The sequence below is a fragment of the Athene noctua genome, chromosome 10 (genome assembly GCF_965140245.1).
Source record: "Athene noctua chromosome 10, bAthNoc1.hap1.1, whole genome shotgun sequence".
NCBI classification, from domain to species: Eukaryota; Metazoa; Chordata; class Aves; order Strigiformes; family Strigidae; genus Athene; species Athene noctua.
In genome coordinates this window covers 9369522-9390808 of record NC_134046.1, presented here as the reverse complement: position 1 = coordinate 9390808, position 21287 = coordinate 9369522, and the positions used below count along the sequence as shown (strand labels likewise).

Genomic DNA, 21287 nt, shown 5'->3' with positions numbered 1-21287 from the left:
TACTTGCCAGGAGAAACCCTTTACCATACTTTCCTGCCTCATCAACATTGAAACTGAAGATGAGATACTGTGCTGTCGTGGCCAATGTTTTCAGGAGGGACTTGCAGTGGCGGGTGCTTTCATTTTGGGTGAGCAAAATGACATCTGCTAAAGCAATACTGCTTTCTGAGGGCAGGAGCTTAATGATTCCTGAACTGTCTCATAGTCTACATGGTTCCAGCTTAACCCCAGAATGAAAACATCCAGGATTATTGTCAGATTTGAAAAATTCTGGCCATGTTTTTACACTCTGGAATGCCTGAATCAAACCGAGAGTTGAAAAATTGCGTAGTGTGAAACATATGACAATTGCCAAAAACCTGTATTTACATTACATTTCATATCTTTATTAATATAACTGTGTTTGTAAGTTAGGTACAACTCTAGGATAAAAGTTTAACCAATAGACATAGTTTTTACACTTTTTAAAAGTGGCAGGTGGAACCAAAGCATTTCAATATTCAAAGCATTAAAAGATTTTGTTATTTTAGTATTCTAAGATTAGAAGAAGTTGTTGTTACTTGAGTTGGTGTAAAGCTACCTGATCATTTCAAAATATGTATTAAGATGTAGTTTATATTAAAAAAGGAACCCTGAAGTTTATTGTAATGGGCTGCCTGACTTCTTGTATATTTATCAAATCTGCTGTGTAAAAATTCTGTATCAGAATAATGGCAGTATATGATTTCATTTATTTTAATATTATAATATTATTTTGTCATTGTGGTTTTCCATTTTTATTCAGTGTAATCTGTTATCACAGACTGGATTCACCCAAGCTAGCAGAGCTCCTTACAGATAGCTTAGCTAAAGATTATATGCCTCTGGCTGATTTTAGGGAAACTCAGCAGTTTACAAGGCATGAACTCCTCAAACAAGCTGCAGTCTTAGACTATGGAGAAATCTTGGTGTAGCTAATACGAGAGGTTTTTCTTGGCACATGCCTCAAAGGATCAACTTTAGCCCAGCAAACATAAAATTTGTGGCTTTTCTATGAAATACTGTGCAACTTCATATTTACTTGCCAGTCCCTGAAGCTGGAATTCCAATAGTTTATGTGAGTTTCACACGTTTCGTGCTCTCAGACATGCAAACATATGCTGGAACTGGAAAAGTGAAGTCATTCATCTTTCAACAATCAGTGCTTTGCTGCTGATGATGATGCGGAGGTTGGGAGAAGTTAGCACACTTGTATTAAGGCAAACACCTGTGTTACTTAGAGAAGATGAGAAATATCCCAGCAAGTTTCCCAGGTACCTTCCACTGGGCTCCACAGCCTCCCCGAGGAGACAGAAGGGAACAACTGGACTTGTTATTTTGCCAGATCCTACACACGTTACAAAAATAAATGTCTTGAGAGATAGGATTGCATCTTCCTGGCTCAAGGCAGCCCAACCCCAGGGCTTGCACTCCAAAGCTTATGTATTTTGCTTCACCCTTTGCAGTGGCAATACAGCAAGCTGTGCAAGCGGCAACAGATTCAGGTCCTGTAGAAAAAAAAAAAAAAAAAGTTTGAGGTGCCACCAAATGTTAATTTTTACATGTGGTTTGCATTATTGTGATCAGGTACAAAGTGCATGTATTAGTTCTGAAGTCTTACAGGGGCTTATTGCTAACCCAACTGTTTGGATTGTGCTGGTGAAAGACCAGCTCATTCCCATGCTAATGCAGTGACATGCGAGCACTGCAGAAATTCCCATAACCTGGATTTAAAAACAAACCCAAAACCTGATCCTACCACTGCCACTTAATAGCCAGGCTCCCCAAACACCCCGTCCACCCACACAGTCTGAATCTGGAGAGGAAGAATGCACTAGGAGCCTGCAGATTGCTTTTCTGTCCATGTCTATCAGTATAAAATTTGGTTAATACCATGGACTTCAGTTTACACTCAAATCAGGAAGGAAAATAGAAGCCTAAATATGTATGTGTCCCATCTCTTGTTCCATTAATTTTTACCAAAGCACATTATCATGGTGCTCAAAACAATGAACCATAGGAGGAAACACCAGCCCTGCTTTTCATCTGTCACTGGCATAAATCATCAGTGACTCCACTGAAGGTAATAATCCTGGTTTATATCATTGTAAATGAGTGGACAGTTATATCTGATGACTGCCTCAGACCTGCCAAACTGAACTCCTAGGAGAGTTTATCAGACAAGAGCAGAGCGACTTTGTAGTTGTAATTTGTGCCAATTAACTTGTGGGATTAGGCATTTATCTAGGTAATGAGAACAGCCCCACTTACACGAGTTCAACGTTCACACCATCTATAGGAGGTCAAAGTACTCGTGTCCTGCAGCTGCTCTTGGACAGAGCAGGAGGAAGGTCCTTCTCTGAGAGAGATGTGATCCTATACCCGCCCTCGATGGTTTTCTCCACACCACCTCTGCTGCCGCCTGAGCACAGCTGCTGGCATAGAAGAGCTAAAGGCAAAACTTCACTGTCCTACATCCCCACTATATTCACTTGGCAATAATTATTACGATTCCCCTTTTAGTAATTTAATTCTCATTAACTGACACAATGGAGGTTAGTTGATTTGAGAGATCATTTTGGAAGGAAGATTATGCTTTTGCATCCCAATTCTGTCCTAAACTCTGTCCTAATCAATTATCTTTTCTCCCATCCTAGGGGAGATTTCTTAACCCAAGCACACCTGCAAAGTGCCTTTGGTTTCTTTCTGCAGTGGAAGGAGGCAAAAAAAGCCTTTATCTTTGCTTTACAGTGATAATAGTTAAACCAGTGACCACAAGAAATATTTAAAAATGTAAATGGCCATGTGTACCCCTCTGCTTTTCCCTTGAGCCAGCTTTTGACTTGAGGGCACAGCAAACTGGACTCAACGTGAATGATGGAAAAGGTGGCCATCCTCGAGCCAGCTCTGCCAGGAAAGGTTTTCTGCAGCCCCCTGGGCAGCTCAGTTTGGCTCAGCATTTCCCTGGTTATAATCCCAGGCCAGGAACAGCTTCCTCGCCCACCTGGGAGGAAGGGAAAGGGGCAGGACCTTGCAAGAGAAACCAGACAAGAAAAGAGAACAAAACTTGTGCAACCCTGGAAACACAGAAACACCTCTGTAAAAGGGAAAAGTCTCATACTCCAGTATGTGTAGCTTGTTAAGAGAGAACACTTTCCTTTATTCACTCCACTTAGGAGATTCGTGCCAATGTTTGGTTTAATTTTATTAATATTGGAGTAATATTATTAATTATTAATATCCATTTGTGCATTAATTTTTAATATTATATTAATATTTATATCACAGATATGCTATAGGATAATGATATCACACCAAACTGCAGGAGTTTCCATCTTTATTACCAGATATTGGGTTAGCAGAGAGCCATTTCAGGAGAGGACACCACTACATCTAATGAATTGCTGCCTTAATTTGATTACATGCTTATTAGGAAGGGTGAAGCAAGGTGTTTTGGGTTTGCGGGTGTGAGCTGGCTGAGCAAGCACCTGTAAGCCTGGGGGGCTGCAGGGAAAGCAAGCTGTGCTGCTGATCTGGAGAAAACCCAGCTGAAGCTCAGCCTCATCTGCATCCTCCTGCCCACAATTTCCCCCTGGGAATTTTTTTCACTTAAAAAAAAAAAAAAGTTACAAAGTCTTTGAGTGATGGGGTAACACAAATTCTCCTGGTTCTGGAGCAAGTGGGACCAGGTCTGCATGGGTGCTTACTGAGGAGACAGGTCACCCTAACCTCAAACCTGCTTTTATAGGAGGAGTAGCTGAAGTGACACTAGCTGACACAAGATTGATTGAAGAGTGATTTGGTGGCTGAGAGAGCAGTGTGGAGCAATATATACCTGTATGGGGTAACCTAAGGTAAAAGACAAGTTAAAAATTACTTTTATTTGTTTGTAGGTGGGTTGGAAATTTTAGATTTGTTGCTTTTGAATTCTAGAGTGTTAGAAGATATTATAGCATACTTTGTCAAGAGAAATTTTGCTAATTTGTGTCATCAGCATAATGCACCATAATGATGTATGGTAACAGCAAGTATGACCACAGACTGAGGTCATCACTGATGCCTTCCCCCAGCCCCAGTAGCTTATTTTTTTTATTACTGCACAGATGGATATTCAAAAGAAACAGAAGGTGCTAAGAATCCCTTGATTTAAACAAGATGTCTCAGGAATTTGATCTTGACAATGTGTAACATGTTTTCCAGAAGGAATTAGAAAATTGCAGGAAGAGAAAAGACAGTGCAAATACAAGAGGATTTTGATAACAGCAAAATCAATGTGCTTTTCTTTATTACATAGATATGAAATGCCAAAGCAGCAGGGGTACAGTGGTTAGACTAATCAATAATTCTGAGCACAGGAATGGAGATGAATTTAATGCACATCAAACACAGAGCAAATCACTTACCATTTCTCAAGCAGAGTTCTGAGTGCGGGCAAACACAGCCCAATGCAATAGGCTACATCTCAGTGAACTGGCAGGGTACATTCCCCTGTATGATCCAGCTGCCTTGGAGGATGGTAGTAGCCTTTGGGCTACTCTGCCTGGTCATCAGGGCTGAGGAAGGCTGAATGTGAAGGGCTGAAGCTGAATAAGCCTATTGTACTGAAGGAAGGGTGGATGGCAGCATGTTTCATGGCAAGGGGTACAGTGCAGGGCAACAGCAAAGTGTGCGGGGAAGGTGGAATGAGCACTATAAACATACAGCTCACTTGTAAACGCCCCCATGGCAGGGGTTTCTCAAAGGTCTGAGTTGAGACAGCTTAGTACGGGGGGAAAATGAATGCATGCACAATGTAAAAATGACAGAAAATTCTCCTCTGCAAGCCCCAGTTTGCCTGAGAAACTGGGTAAAGGTTAACTGTGTGCCAGGAGTGCCCAGAGCATCCCCGATTGATACTGCTTTGTACCATGGCACCAGATATCAGTGTGTTACAGGCATGTCCCTGTCCCCAGAAGGTTTTGACTCTCACAGACCAGACAAAGAATGTGTCTGTGCTGTACGCAGCGTGTACCCACACTGCCGCAGCCTGAGCTATCCTGGGATGCATAACTGTCCCTGTGCTGTGTCCCAGCTGGTGGTGTGGGAAGGATGGGCTGTAGCTGTGTCCCTGCCAGCACCACACGGCTCTGCATCGCACCTGTGGGCAGTGTATCCTGGGCTGGGAATTCCACCCAGGCCTCCCGAACCCCAGCGCCGTGTCTCCACCACAGCATCGCAACACATGGAAGGGATTAAACCTGGTTTAAATGTAATGTGGCTTTGTAAATCCTGAGGCTGTAACACAGTTCAGAAGCAGACTGAAAATATGGCCTGGTTTCAGCCAAGCGAGTCAGGCTGAGCCTTCTTTATTTACTTTTTTTTTCTTGTACATGTGAGTGCATCTCCGTCATTTCACACAGATGTTTACAGGCCCTTTCAGTGCAAATGAGCAGCCGCAGCTCTTGCTGCAAAGAGTTCGCAAATCCGAAAAGCTGCTATTAATTTCAGGGCGTGCAAAGCTGGGCCCATCCTTTATTTACATCTCTAGACCCCACTGGAGCCCAGGCAGCAGAGCGCATCTCTAACTGCTTTCATGGGGCCTGCCAGAAGGGCCAGCTCAGGGAGAGGCACTGGCGAGGCAGCTGCAAGCATGCTCACTCCAAAAATTTCATTGCATCCTGTCAAATTGGTAGAATTTTTTTCTTTTTTTCTCCCCAGTTTCTTCTCTCATATGGGTGAAACCTTGACAGAAAGGTCCTCCACCCCCTCAAATTCAATGGCAAAACTTCCTGACTGCAGTGGTGTCATAATTTCAACTCCCTCCCCGCCCTGGTTTCATTAAACTCCCCAAAGTCGCTAACAAACCTTTCACACATTGCAACAGAGCCTTCAACTATTTGGATTTGGTTTACATCAGCACTTATGCTCAGACAGATATTGCACAAACAGAGAGTAAGAAAAAGTCTGTTTGACTGAGAGTTTAGATCTATTGGGGAGGAAAATTAGCACTGAGACCTCTGTCCCCACCAGCAGCACTACGGGCAGGTCCTGGCTTCTGCAGCATCCTTCGCTGCCCTGCCAGGAAGCGCTTTGGTGATGCTCAGCCTGAACGTGTGTCCCTCCTCGCTTTCACACCATGGCTCCAAGCTATACCTCTGCCTGCAATTCTGCTGGCTCCTTGGCTTGGGTGCCCATGTTCTCCCCCTTTAGTCATCTGCAGCTTGGCTGAACATATTGCACGTTCATCCGCCTTCCTCCATACCCAGATGTCTTCTGTGGCTCTGCTGGAGCTCGGCCCCGCAGGCACCTGGAGCTGGTCACTGTGGCCTGGGGCACCCAGGGGACTGTCCCATCTCCTCCCTCAGCCTTGGTGCAGCATGCTGGGGGACCTGCTGTGTAGCGTGAATGTGCAAGGTCTAATGAGGGAGAAAAAGGAAAAAGCCCAGCTGATTTACTCGACTATCAAGCTACTCAATGGTTTCCTTTCCATCACCCTCCTGCAAGCACTCGGTGACAGATGGGGACAGATTGAGTGGTTTGATGGAGCGAGGTAATATTCCACTAAATCATTCCTCTTTCTCTCACTGTCAGAAAGCACCCAGACTTCAGCCCTTCCTTCTGAATCTTCCTGTGTTTCCCTCTGTGGATTTTTTTTTTAATGACAAAGCCATTTTATCTCTATCTCTGCTAAAATTTCTGAGAGGAGCAAGCGCTGGTATTTATAAGGTATGATAAAATGGGTGTTGTAAAACAGTTTGAAAAAGGGAGGCGTGAATCACCGCAAGACAGAGAGGGTTCTGGTGCTGTTTACTGGTGTTTCTGACTTTTTTTCTCCTGACGTGCTCAGGCTGAGCCCCAGACCCTGGCACAGGGACCCCGGCCAGGCAGGCAGCAGGCTCCTGGGCAGGTGTGCCGTGGGCAGGCACGCAGGCTCGAAATGCATGTCTCACAGATGGAGGATCCATTTTTTTCAGGGATGATTTGTTCCAATGGTTAATCATCCTCACACAAATGCAGGATTTTTTTTTTTTTTTAATGACACACCACTAAATAACAATCAGAAACTTTAGGATGGGCTTTCTCTTCACAGGGCAATCTCTTGATTTCTGCCTACTCTATTAGTGCTGTGATGACTGACTAAAATTAACTGGGACTTCAGAGCTTCCCCATGCCCTTGCAAGACTAGCTTTGAACTTGAAAGCCTCCTACACAAAGTGCTTTGCGCTACCAACCTGGTCACAGTAGAGGCGAAAAACGTGGCACCGAAGAAAGTGGCTTTCTGATAAATACATCCACAGTACAGCCATGCATGGCTCACAAGATCAAAGACAGAGTGCAAGTACTGAGGTCATTAAACATGAATAGAAATACAGAAATGCAACAGCTTGCATTAAAGGCTTAGCTTGGCTTTAAAGTTAAGTGATGAAAGCTTATGTAGTCAGCGATTGTTCACCCGTGATAATGCTCTGCTCTTGCCATTAGTAGTTTTGAGCTTTACAAAGGTGAGTAAGAATAATTAATCATTTTTCAGATAAAGTATTGAGGTGTGGGGCGGTTAATGACTTGTACCAAGTGAAAATAGGCTCAGAGATGCTGAGCATCATCAGTTCTAGGGAAAGTCAGAGAACTGCAGATGTCGGCCTGTTGGAAAATCAGGGCTTGGTCACCAGTTCTACAACCAATGGATAAGTAAAGATTTACCCCACACAACGTCCTTCATGAATGACACCGCATCAGAGGTCACCAGCACAAAAGGAGGTTTGGGGTAAGACTCCCACCAGCACAGCCCCAGCACAGCATGACTCTGCACCACCTTTTAAGACACCGTCTTCATTGACAGTCTTTCTCTGATAGCTGCATTTCTTCGAGAAGTTGTATACTTTGTAATATTCTGAAGCTTAAGAACATCACAGCATGGAAGATGCTTCCTGGTTTGTATTACAATAGAGTTAATTGTAGCCTGTGCACTTTTTAAAACAACTATAAAGGAAGCTGTGCTAAAATTGAGGATTTTAGAGGACCTCTATTAGAAACAGCTCCCATGTTTCTAATTTTATTTTATTTGCAGTATTACTATCAGATAAGGTTTCTGGGGTGTTCTGATCATCTAACCTGCAGCCTAAGTTAATGAAGTACCTTGAGATACTTAAAATCGCGTTCTGCCAATATGTGTCTGTTATTCTGGCCAGAGCCACTTCTCTTGAGGTGGTTTGTTGGCAACTGTGAGCAAGTGCAGGTGCTACAAAGGAGTGATATGACTGTGCTTAACCGTGTGGGGCAAATGGCAGAGGTCCAGCCAAACTCCACACATCCTTTGCTGGGAAGGGAGGGAAAATGCCAGCTTTGCTCTCCTCTCAGCTCAGCACAACATGGCCCAGGGCAGTCCCGCAGCATATGGCAGAGCAGCCTTTTGGAGGTGTAGCTGTACCACATCCAAGTAGAGCCCCAGGAAAGAATTGTTGCTATCAGACTAAGCCAAATTCCTGCCCTTTTCCTCAAGGCTACTGGCTTCACACCATTCTGGGAGGCAGCTTTGTCTCCCCTGGTGCAAACCTGATACTGGAAAAGCAAATGATGAGAACTTACGGGCTATGCAACCCCCCTGCTTGTCCTCAACCTCTAGCACAACCACTGAATGACACCTTTACCCAACAAGATAATTTGGCTGGGGCCAAATATTTCAGCCCCTTTCCTAGCAAACTCATTCCAAATCTAATAGCAGAGCTAAAAGCACCCCACAGTACTCCAAGCATTGAGTGTCATAAATCAGAGATTGCCATAGCCACTACTTGTTGAGATTTCAGACCAGTGTAATTTTTCAAGCTGCCCTGACATTGAAATTCACACTAAGAGCCTCCACTGACTTGATTTTGACTGGGAACATTTGGAAGGAATGTGTTAAATACCTGGTGAGTGAGTGAAGATCCCAGGAGCAATCAAGGTTTTTCCAGAGCAGCTTTTGGTGCAACTGCAATTCTTCACCACAGATATGCAAAAGCAATGGTGCTGTGACCTCTGAGCCAGACTGTGGAGAATCTCTGGGGGAGATGATGTTGGTATTTCCTGTGATAATTGGCACTCCCCCAGAATATGGAAAACTATCGTACATCTGTCTGCAGGGGTACAGATAAGACTCGATCTATATTCTGTTCAAGCACAGGTAGACGGAAGAGCTGGGAGAGCCCCACTGCCACGCAGCTCACCAAACCCTCTGAGTACTTGGTATTTTGGTCAGTGGGAATGGGGAGAGGGGTTCAGACCATCTAAGTTTTTGTAAGCGAGCTCAGGACTTGCACAACAAGCTGCAATAGCTTCTCACGTGGACGTGGGAGGTGATTATTAACACCCAGCTCTCGCTGAGTCTCAGCTATTACCACTGCTGTGCAAGACCAGCAACACTCTGTTTTTTTGATGGGCAGCTGGGGGTATGGAGGCTTACAGCCATACCTCACGGGTCCCAACAGCATCAGTGATGGCTTCCTGCGCTCAGCCCATTCTCCCTAATGGTATTTCTCTACTTTTCTTATCCAGAGCAGGTTTTCATCCTCTCTGACACCCCTTTTCAGATCTTGGTCAAAGCATTTAATCTTTGTGACCCACTTTCCCCATATGCCGACTGAAGGATGCTGTGAGAACATGTTAATGCTGTGCTTAGGAAATGCTATTTTTTTGCAACTTTCTTATCTTTTCTCAGATTTCAGAAGGAATATTTATCCTATGGTGCCTCTCCAGCCCCCTTCTGGTTTTTTGTACTTTCTTGGTGTACGCTCAGCCAGCAGGATACGCTTGCAAAATGGTTTGTTGGTGTGCCGGCACAGCGTACTGTTTGATTTTCTGCCATGTGTCTGTCCTTGATATTTATTTTCACATTTTCTGGAACGAAGCCCTATTGTACAACACCCATCTAAACCCTGAATTAAAGCTACTGGAGTTCCTCCTCTTTTGTACTAGCACGGCCAGGATCATAATCTGCCTGATATTACAGGTACCTAAAATATAAAATTAACTTCCAACAGTGCTGATTCTGCCCTCAAAGTACGTCAGAAGCCCTGAGACAGCCCTTGAAGCTACATGCAAGCAAAGGGCATGATACACAGATGCTTTTTTTGAACTTTTTTGTATCCTTTTGCTGTAGCAAGGCCAGGTCTGGTTGCCACTGAAGGGTGATAGCAAAGCATCCGTTATCTTCACTGGTAAGAACCGGACCTGCCCATCTAGCAAGGGCATTGATGAGATGGGGGATGCCTATGCACACAGATTAGCATTCAATACAGCAGCAGGGCTTGATAAACTAAGTCTAAATAAAACCATCAGGTCACCCAAAGGTGATTTTTCATCCCCCGCATATATGATTGACTATACAACTTATGCTTAATTTTTCTAGAAGTGAAAAATCTGGTTCTTGCAGCCTTTAAGAAGGTTTTAAAATAACTATTCTCCCATCTCTGTGGTTTAAATAGAAACATAACCATACTACTTATAGCCTGGAAGAGAGAGAGGATGCCAAAATATCAGGCATTTTTAACTGAGTAAGAGAAAGAAAACATTGGCTTGGGTACCAGCAGGATTAGGAAAAAGAAGGCAAGATTTGAGTTAGAGATTACCATTCTCGACCCCTACACAGGAAGCTTTTTAAGTTTTAAGGAAATAAATTCTGCAAAACTTGGAACCCTGCTGAAAAGGCCCATCAGTAAAACATGCATGTAAGGTATACTTGGAACAGAATTCCCAGCAACAGCATCGATGCCTTGCCCCTAAGTCTTTGTAACATAACTTTACCTCATTATTCTCAAAGATTCACTAAACTATGATCTGATATTCCAGGATGAAAATGTGATTTGCACTGATAACCAATTTCTGCTGTCCTCTCAAGTTCTTGACAGCTTTCCTTCAGGATGCAGATGCATTTTCAAACAGCTCTAGGAATGATCGTTAAATCTTACTTTGTTTTCAAGATACCCCATCCATGGTGGTATTTCCTAGCCCAGCCCAGGCAGTATCAGTACAGCTCCATCTTCCTCCTGCCTACCTTCTCTGCAGCTGTACGGAAAGCTCAAGTTGCAAACTTATCCTTATGCACATCAAGAAATGGTGCCTCTCTGGTGTTCAAATCTGAGTTGGGAGTGGAAAGCAAGACATAAAACCAAACCAAAAGTCCCACCTCATTTCATTCCTTGCCTAAATCTGAAGCTGCCACCTCAGCCCTCTTCTGATCTGTCACATGTCTCTTCTGTGCTCACTTCACAGTCAGGACAACTATTTCTCAGCTGGTGTCTAACAACTTTGGACTACTCTCTGCAGAAATATTCTTAGCACAGATGCAGATTTCTTCATGGAAACTGAGCTTCTCTCTCACTTTGTGTGTGACTTGCTCCAGCACTGCGATGATCAATGTTTAAGTGTTACACGATACATCAGAAAGCAAGCACATCGGGGACAGTTCCCGCAGAGATGGCTAAAAAGTTGTGTCAAAATCCTGCCATCAAGTTAAAGTACTTCCAGAGAAGTTTTTGTAGAACAATAAAGCAGGTTAAAATGCCATGCTTAATAAATATAAACTACCCGTTAAGAATACAGCTTACAAATGAGTACAGTATTAACCGAGCCACCATGTTAAAAAACTGCTTTGCCAACCAGAATTAGTGATCCACAATTACGCACTCTTTTCTAGCATTAACAGAGGAGTGATTAGCCAAAACAGAAACTTGGTTTCAGAAGACACAAAGAATTGTGCTCTTTAAACCTGTTGCCCATCATGAACTTAAGTCTTCTTAAAAATAGCTTTAGTCACTTTTATTGGTATAAACACCTAAATTGAGATCTAACAGCAAATAAGGATTGTGCTTGTCCATAATAACCTCAGCTGTGAAATCTACTCAGACACAAGACATACAACCTTCCACATACACAAATTATTTGTCAGCAAAGCAGAATGCTGCCATTCTGAAACAATTACATACAGTAAAGGTTTTCAATATTTTATTAAAGAAAACAGTCAAAATGTACAAGTATTACCCAGGTTTGTAGATAACTTCCTATAAAGGCAGTAAAATATGAATTTCAATCTAGGTTTTAAAAACTGCTATAGTTGATTATTTTTAAAGTTGATATTTTAAAATCACATTTCACAAATAGTTCGGAAATATTACCAAATGAATAGTGCAACAAGAAAATTGAAATTAGTTCTACACTGTTTGCATGTCAAGCAAAAGTTATAAGTAACTGCTTCAAATACTCAAACCATTTGAGAATGAATGAACTCAACAGCTCCCACCAAAAACTGACTTCTGACCACATTAGGAACGTCCTCTTCTTGTTCTTCACTTAAAATCAAATAATAATAAAACAACACCTCTTGAGGTCATCAAAAATAACTTTAGTATAAAATTGTCTTGGCCCTTATCAAATATTACATGAGTAAAATTGTTAAGCCTTTATCAAAACAGACAGGAATAGGGAAACAAAAAAAATGTCATGGCCTTAATCCGTATCTGTTGGAATCATGTCTAGAAACGTTAGAAGCAAGACCAGAAACTCGGAGCCCTGTTTTGTTTTTAAAAACCACACAATCACAAAGAAAAACAGCTTCTTACTGCCTAAGGTCTGGGGGTGTTCTGCTCAAGTACCTCATTCCATAGACAGCAACCTTTTATGTTCTGAAGAGAGCATACGCAAAATATAGAAAAATAAATAAAATAGCTTCTTACAGCCTAAGGTTTGGGTGCTGGGTGGTGGTTTAGTACGTCCCCCACAGGTCACACTCTCTTGAGATCATATGCAGAAACATGGAAAATTATATCCATCTTTCTTTTTTTTTTTTAGAAAGAGTAAATCCCCCCTACATCCCAAAGCTCTTGAGATCGCAAAGGATGGTGCCCTGGGTGCTCTGGATGCTTTGGCAGCATGGGAAGTGGGCTCGGAGACAGACCCTGAGCTCCTTGTTGAAGATGAAGCAGAGGATGGGGTTGACCCCTGCCTGGGCAAACGTCATCCAGACAGAGGTGGTCAGGTAGACCTGGGGGATGGAGCTGGCCTTAATGAAGACCCGCAGGTAGCAGGCCACAATGTAGGGGGACCAGAGGAGCAGGAAGAGCAAGGTGATCATGTAGAACATCTTGCAGAGCCTTTTCTCCATCTTAAACTCCTCCAGCACCAGCAGCCTCTTGATTTGGCTGTGGGTGGCCTGCCTGATGCCCACAAGGGTGGGCGGCGTGGGCCCCCTGCCAAAGCCAGCCGTCCAGTTCGCAGCCGCTTGGCCGGTGGCTCCCGGCCCATGGAAGGTCCAGTTCTGGCTGATGGCCGGTACCAGCTGGGCCGGCTTCATCTTGCGGTGGCCGTGGATGAAGAAGAGCAGCTTGATGTAGACCAGGTGAGTGGCAGCGATGACGGCCGCCAGCATGAGCATGAAGCCCAGCGTGTCGTTGGCCTTGACGTAGCGGTGCTCGAAGATGCACTGCTCCTCCTCCCGGATGAACTTGTAGGTGCCCACGTCGAAGACAGGGGGGAAGGCCATGGCCATGGAGAGGGTCCACACCATGCACACCACTGCCAGGCAGGTCCAGCCCGTCATGCGCTTGGCGTAGAAGCGGTGGTGGGCGATGGCCATGTAGCGCGTGACCCCCACGCAGAAGAGCAGGAAGGCGGCGTGGAAGCAGAAGAGCACGGCCAGGAAGGCCAGCACCTTGCAGCTGAGGGGCCCGTGGGGCCAGGCGGCCCCGCTGCGCACCGACAGCATGACGAAGGGGAAGCAGGCCAAGGAGCGGAGCCCGTCGGCCAGGCAGAGGTCCAGCAGCAGGTAGTACGGGGCGCGGTGCAGGTGCCGGTCCTTGAGGATGAGCCAAGCGAAGAGCACGTTGCCCGCCAGGCTCACGCAGAGGATTAAGCCCAGGGTGGCCAGCTTTAGCCCGGAGGCGCTCAGCAGGCCGCCGGCGCTGGGCAGGTGCGGGCTGCTGCTGCTCCCCAGCTCACTGCTGTTCGCCATCGGGTCCTTCCTCCTCCTCCTCCTCCTCCTCCTCCTCCTCGGCGGCGCCGCACAGGCAGGGCCGGGGTCTCAGCGCCGCGGCAGCGCGCCGGGGCCGAGGGCCGCGCCGCCCGGCTCCCCCATGCCCCCCCCCGCCGCCGTCCTCCCCCCGCCGCCGCCGCCAACGCCGCCGCCCCGGCCCCGGCCGCTCCGGCGACGCGGGGCGCTGCCGCCGCGCTCCCCGCGGGCCATGCGGCTCCTCCGCTCCGCGGCCGCGCTAGGGCCGCGCCCGGCGCCGCCGCCGCCCCATGGGGATGCGCTGACGGGGTGGCGGGGGGTGAGGCGCGGAGCGGCGCGGAGCCACCCCCTTACCGCCGGCGAGCTGCTCCTCCGCGCCGGGCGAGGGGCCGGCCGAGCCTGCGCACAGCGGCGGCGGCTCTGCCCAGCTCCCGCCGAGGACAATGGGGTAAATCCCCCTCCCTTCCTCCCTCCTTCCTCCCTTCTCTCCTCCTCCTCCTTCCCTCCGCCCCCCGCGCAGCCCGGCCCCTGCGGAGCGCGGGGCTGAGTCACGCGCGCAGCGGCGCGGAGCGGCGCGGAGGTCCCGCTGCCGCAGCGGGGCGCGGAGCGGAGCCGCCCGCAGCCGGGGGTCCCGCCGGCCCCCCCCGCCCTTCATCCCGGCATCGCTGCGGGGCTTGGCGGGGATGATGCAGCGGCGGGGGTGGGCGCCGAGATGGGGCTCGAGGGGAGGCGGACATCCCCGCGGGGCGGAGCGGGGCGGGGAGGAGGTCCGGGCAGCGCTGATGTTCCGCGGTGGGGCGGCCTCGGGGACCCCCCACGTCCCCATGGGGAGCGGAGGGGTGGCGCCGCTGGTAGCTTATGGACCGGTGTGTCTGTGCGCGAGGCCGGTGTGGAGGTGCCCCTCTGCGCACGGGTGGGTACCCGCCGCCTGTCCTGCCGATCCAGACATTCACCATCGCACTGCTCCGTGCCTTGGCGATATACCCGTGTCACATTTGCCCATGTGCTCTGGCTACATGTAGCCATTTCTCCCTCTCTCTGCACGCAGGGGAGGTACCTCCAGTAGCGCCTGTTGCAGCGCAGCATCGGGGCCCGCGGTCCCTTGCTGGGCAGGGAGGTTTGCAGGGGAAGGAGGTTTGCAGCAAGCTCATGTGACAAAGGTTTCAGTGTGATCAAGGAAACGCTGCCTCTGCAAGCCAGGCGCCTGACATTTGGGGTCTGACTGGGCTTCCCCAGAAGGCAGAACGGGAGGGGAGGTGGCAGCGTCCCTAACCCACATGGATGCTTTCAGTGGCCTTGTGCAGGGGCTTGCCCAGCTCCCAGGCTTGGTTACACGGGGCCGGTGGAGGGCTGGGCAGGTTTTTGTGAGCTGGGTAAAACGCCCTTGGCCTGGCTAGCACAGAGCTTCTGCTGCTAGCACCCGTGCCGTTGGTGTGGGTTTCTAACGGGCAGTTTAATTAATGTAGGCCAGTGAGATGCTGATCCTTCTCCTTTCCCACTTTGCCATCCTTGTGTATGTAGAGCAAGGCCTCTCTGTGTGCCTCGTAAGGCACGCACCAACATGCAGCCCTGGGCTTGCTGGAGATGCTAATGCAATTATCGTACAGTTGCTGAGTTTCCTTCATGGCCTCTTGTGAAGGACACGTCTGAAATCCTTTTTGAGCATTCTATTAAAAGCCATCAGTAAATTCAGCATTATTCCAGAAACGATAGCAATTAAATCATCTGCATCAGCCCCAAAAGCGGATGTCAGTGGAGCAGCTTTTGAGCAGATCTTTCTGGCTGGTTTCAGAAAGTCTCACTGCATGTGGCAGGGGCCAGGCACTGACCTTGATTGTGCCACCAGACATCCAGAGCTGCTCTGCTGAACGCCTGGCATTTAACAGTGGTGGAACCAAACCAGACTTTGGCCCAAAGATATGTCGAGGGCAATCTGTAATTGCACACAGCACTTCATTTGCCTGTGGATCTGGTTTGTATCTGTTATTTATTGCTAGTACTAGGAGAGCAAAGAAATCCTGAGAGGGGGAAAAAAAAGCGCGGCAGATAATTGAGGCTGCTTTTTGCTTCTTACCGGTGCGTCTGAGCTGTTTTGAGTTAGGTTTCCCATTTGCACTGAAGTTTCACTGTGACAGAGAATTACCCGCAGGTTGTTCAGTGTTTTGTGCAATTTTCAAGGCATTTCTCACATTTGTGCAGTGACTTGCGTGCCAGGTGCACAGTGTCCCCTAGGTAGCCCTGGCACCAGCATCAGGTCCCTCGGCATCCTCTTTCTGGAGGAGCCGGGGACACTGTGTACCTCACTTGTCCCCGGTGCAACACGAGACCCCATTAACAGACTCTTGCTCGGCAGGGTACAGCAGCCAAAGCACATTGCCAAGCACAAGTACGAGGATCAGTTGTCCTTGGGGGTGCGTGGCTTTTTGGAGGAACAGAGAAGACCTTATGGCCTGTGTTAGCTCTGTGATCTCTGCCATCAAGTGAGCAAAAGTGAATAACACACCTGCTTCCCTCCTCCGCGCCTACGGGTAGGGTTTCTCCTCTCCCTGAACGCTCGCCAGCGCAGCTGAGCTGGCTCAGGAGCTGCCGTAATTCACTGCTATCTTGCCAGGCCAGCAGCAAATTGCTAGCTCATCTTTCTCCCACCTGTAGCGAGGGGAGAGCCGGCAGGGAATGGTGTTTCATCCATCTTCCCAGGCCTGCTCCCCCGATTTGGGAACGCTATATAGCACTATAGGAGATGTGAGCCAGGAATTTGGGGCCAGTCTCCTTGCAGGGCTGGCTGAGAGGTGTGACGTTACAGGAACAGCCAAAAGGAAAGGAGAAAATAAGGGGCAGGTGGGGGGTTAACAGTTTTCATAGGAGCAGGGTCCTTACCTCCCAAAGGGGCTGATGTGGGGTTAGACCCACCAGGATAACTCTACCTGTTTTACACCCCAGTGCTTGGTCTGATCTCCTGGGCATAGCCCTCCCTGCCCCAGCCAGGTGCCCCTGTGCAGGCATGCCTGCACCTCAGGGTGCTTCACCTCTTCTTTGCATCAGACCCGTCACATCCAACCAAGGTCCTCGCCCAGGCTCAGTCTCAGCTTGGACCTTAGGACAGTGCCACATTTACAGTATTTGACTAAAAAATGAGAAATAGGGTATTTTGTAACCCCTTCTGCTGTCGCAGAGCTGCTCAAGGAGATCTTCCAGCCTGCAGGGACTGTGGTGCCTGAGGAGGTGGCCACTATTAAGAGTATAAAGGAGCAGCAGGGACTGCCCTGTTATCCCCACAGCAAAGCCTTTGCCCTCAGTGCTGTTCGACTCTGTGCCTGCTGCCAGGCATCCAGCCCCCCCACCCAGCGGGAGCACCTTGTGTATGGGTGTACCCCTGGACATGGCACGGGTGTACCCCTGGACATGGCACGGCACTGAAATGCTGGGCTTTTGCCTCTGGTGCCCAGGCAGGGGCTGAAAACGCTGGGTGTGTATTGATTTGGGCATAGCCGGACAAAAGCCAGATCCATCACAGCAGTTGTGGGGAACAGGTAATTTCCAACGATTGTAATGAGTGTGTTAAGCTATTTCCCTTTCTCACTTCAATCACTTTCACAAAACTAGTTTAATGAAGAGCTATTCGCTGCTTACAAAATGGTGCGGCACAAGCTAGATGGTTTCTTCTGACCTTTCAGCGTGCTTTGCTTGAATTGGCTGCCTCTTCATGTTCTCCGCTCACTGCCTCGAAAAGGGAAGACAGCTGAAATATAGACTCTTACAGCAAATACTGTGGCATATTGCCTTCTTTCCACCAGTCACTGATAATCTTCCTGCAGCCTTAGCATTTATTATTGGTGGTGTTATTTGTGTTCTTGTGTCTGGTAGCTCTGCATAACGTTTCTGGAAAGAGAAGTGACCTGTAGCCTTGGTACTACTGTAGTAGAAATCAGTGTTATCTCTGGTGTGACATGAAGGAAGAAGTAGGAAATGTCTGGACATGCCTGAAAGACAAACCGAGAGCCCTTCCATGGCCGAGATGCCACTGGGAAGCAGGACAGGTGAAAGCAGTCAGTCAAAAAAATGTTGCTGTCACAGATAATTCAGGCAAGGAAAAGTTTTCAAGCTTAGTAATCAAGGAGATGGAAAGGTCAGTCCGGAGCAGAATGGGATAGCAGAGGCTTGAGTCGGATGCTGGCACAAGAAAGATTTGGATCCTCCTTCCCAGTTTCCTGTAATTCCCAGACAGGTCTCTGGATGACATTCATTATTTGTGTTATCTTTACACCTAATGGAGTGAGTCAGGGGCCAGGGTGCTCCATAAGCAAAACAAAAATGCTGTCCCTTTGCCAATGAAACTTAAAATCCAACTGTGAGATGGGAGGGAGAGCTGATGTGAACCCTAGAGAAGGGGGAGGACGAGCTAACAGCGGGGCTGCAGCCTAGGGAATGGCATCAGTGTAACCGTGGCTATCACTCATCCCTGCAAAGGGAGGAGGGAGTGCAAGGAGATAATGAGGTAGGTTTGTGGGTGTTTATAAGGATCATGATAATACTTTGTGACAACGACAGAACAGAACGTGACACATTAAGGTAATGTTTGGGCACTGGCTAACATGAAAACAGTGTGAGAAGTTTTAAGTCTGCGAAATTTACAGTACTACCCAAAATAACTGCTTTGCACAGGAGTCATGCTTGCCCTCTGTAGCCGGGGTGCAGCCATGGTACATGCCAGTGAAATGAAGACAGATTTAAACCAACACTGGAAAACCCTCACCCTACCTCTCGCTTGCAGAACGTCCAGATGTCAGGTCAGGGATGGGGCACTGGGGACTGCCGTCAGGCTGGGAAGAGCTTTGGGCTAGCAGAGGCTGGATCTGTGCTCAGCAAAGCACTAATAAAGCATTTTGGATGTGGTCTTGTTCTCAGAAGTATTAGCACAGTGGTGCAAAATGTACAGATGACACTGAAGTGGATGAGAGTATTGATGTCACTGTTGAATCCTGATTTCCTGGGTGGCAGCGGAGGATCTGCAGGCGAACAGTCACAGAGCTGCAGCTATTTGGCAGAGAGGTATCTGACAGCTAGCTATCACATTTTTCAAGGGCTTATTCCTAGCTGTTTAATACTTCATATGCTCTCTTGGGGAGGGAGGAGAGAAGAACGGAGGAGTATATTTGGCACAGCAGGGAAGTGGACTCGGGTCTTTTCCATCCCTCAGTGCAGTGCTGCTGCAGAGGGAGAGAAAGCCTCCTTCCACAGCAGTACTAATCCTCCTCCACAGCGAGCTGAACGTTTTGAACTTGAACAACTCCTCTCATTTTTCCCCCATGTGATTGTGAGTCAGGCTGAGCTTCTCTATTCTTCTCCATAATTGAGTAGGAGATTATTTTGACTGGAAATAACCAGACACAGGTATCATGGCTGTGAATGCCTCCATGCATGCTACTTGCTAAAAGTTCTGTAGCCTTCTGCAAAGGGAGCTGGTCTTTAAAGACTTTGCTCAATGGAGAAGGAAGAAAAGCAGAGGGGAAGAATAGCTCCTTCCTGCTCACTTCTAACGCTGGCTCTGCTAAACTTAACCCACTGAATTGTTGGTGACACGCTGTTCTTCAGAAGCAGCTCTTTTGTGGAAGAGCTCCCCTGTGACTTGGGGAATAGCCGCAGTGAGACACGAAATATCCCTGACGTGATGGCTTTCTACAGGAACTTGTAGCTGAGATCCAGTCCCACGGACATGCCGAGAAAGTTATGAAAAACCATTCCTATAAAATCTCCAGGGTCACCTCCCTAGGCACAGATTTTTTCTGTTTTTGTTTTTGGTTGGTTGTTGGTTTTTTTTTTCTTTGTAGTTCTCTCTCACGGGACAGAGACCATCTGCTTGGGTTGCACTTCCCACCCCTCTGCCCTGGGGACAATGAGTGACCGGAGAAGCGCAGAGCAAGGGAGAAGCAGATGCAATGTGAGGCCATGTTGGGGCGCGTGGCTTCCTCCGCTGCCGTGGCCGGTGATGCTGCGAGATGCCATGCCCTGCTGGTTTCAGCTCTCGATGGGTACCAGGGAGGCGGGTGCAGCCCCTCCTCAGGGCTGAGTTTTAGCTGCGCACTCTCCTACTAGCAAAGCCGGATACTGAGGAGCATTTCACAAGATCAGGCTTTCTCCAGTTTATACATAAGTGGGATTGCTTTGGGCTATTGAACCAGTCTGCTGCAGACTAGCCAACCCCAGAAATTTTCTCTGTGCTGTAGCAACCTCAAGTCACTGCTGTTCTGCTTGTGCATGTAAAGAAAGTCTCAGCTGCTTACTGAGGAGCTAATGAGCTTTTGGAGATACATGGGTGCTATAAACTCCTTAGGCCGGAGATAAGCAGCTTACTGCCTTTAGGAGCACTGCCAGCCCTTGGCTCTGCCACTGTGGTGTTTCTCAGGCCCCAAGTTCTTCATTAGCAAGAAGGGTTATAACGTCTTGCAATAAATAAATGTATTCCTAATTACATGCATACATGCGCGTGCTGCAGCCATCTCCAAGGGTTGAGGTAAAACTTGGCAGCAGGACAAACAGGCAACAACAGGCTTTACACACTGTATTGTCATGTCTCCCTGCCCCACTGGCTGCAGCCCTCGCAAACTGCCATCCCTGCACAGGGACCGCGCCGTCTCGGCAGTACAGGATGAACCCACCACCCTCACCATGGTGAAATGGCCTTTAGCACCCAACAGAAAATTCACCATGGACAGCATGGTCAGCCTCAGAACGAAAGGGGGCTATTTTGATTATGAAACAAACAATTTATTTCCATTGCTACCCTTTCACTGCTTTTGGATAGACCTGTTATGAATGCCTGCCTAGAAAAATCACTGGGTAAAAAAAAAGAGGTAATGCATAACTGAAAGTTCACCTTCAAAGTCACTGTGAAAGCAGGTTTTTACTTCCTTAGTATGAATTCAGCCCTTGCTGTTCTCCACTCGCTGCCTACAGAGTCTGCCATCAAAATCAATCCTGCTGCAGCTGGTCAACAGGCTGCAGTTGCTACTCTTACTAAATGCTAAAGAGAGCCTTCAAATAAAATCTGCTTGGCTAGTCAAAGCATCTTCATCTTACATACTACCCAGCTATAAATTAGCCCAACAACACTCTTTAAGGGTATAACTAGAAACATAATTTGGTATGCAACTCTCAAATTTTTGTTTAGTTGCTCTCCTTGGAGCAGTTTGGAATTAATCTAGTCATCGGGGAGAGTTATTTGAGGTGCTGGAAGTACCTTCTGATACCATTTTTTAACTTGAGTAAATAAAATCTGAAAGCTGATTTCTCTGCTGCCTTATTGTCCTTAATA

General features: G+C 47.5%; 1 protein-coding gene across 1 annotated transcript; it reads right to left on the bottom strand.

Moving 5' to 3' along the window:
- Nucleotides 1-11824: 11824 nt before the first annotated feature.
- Nucleotides 11825-14100, bottom strand: GPR27 (G protein-coupled receptor 27). Its single transcript, XM_074914117.1, has one exon. The coding sequence runs from the start codon at nt 13976-13978 to the stop codon at nt 12836-12838; it is 1143 nt and encodes a 380-aa protein (XP_074770218.1). The 5' UTR covers nt 13979-14100; the 3' UTR covers nt 11825-12835.
- Nucleotides 14101-21287: the final 7187 nt, after the last annotated feature.

Excerpts from the sequence above, each read along its gene's own strand:
- GPR27 (XM_074914117.1), bottom strand. The coding sequence starts at position 13,978 with ATGGCGAACAGCAGTGAGCTGGGGAGCAGCAGCAGCCCGCACCTGCCC.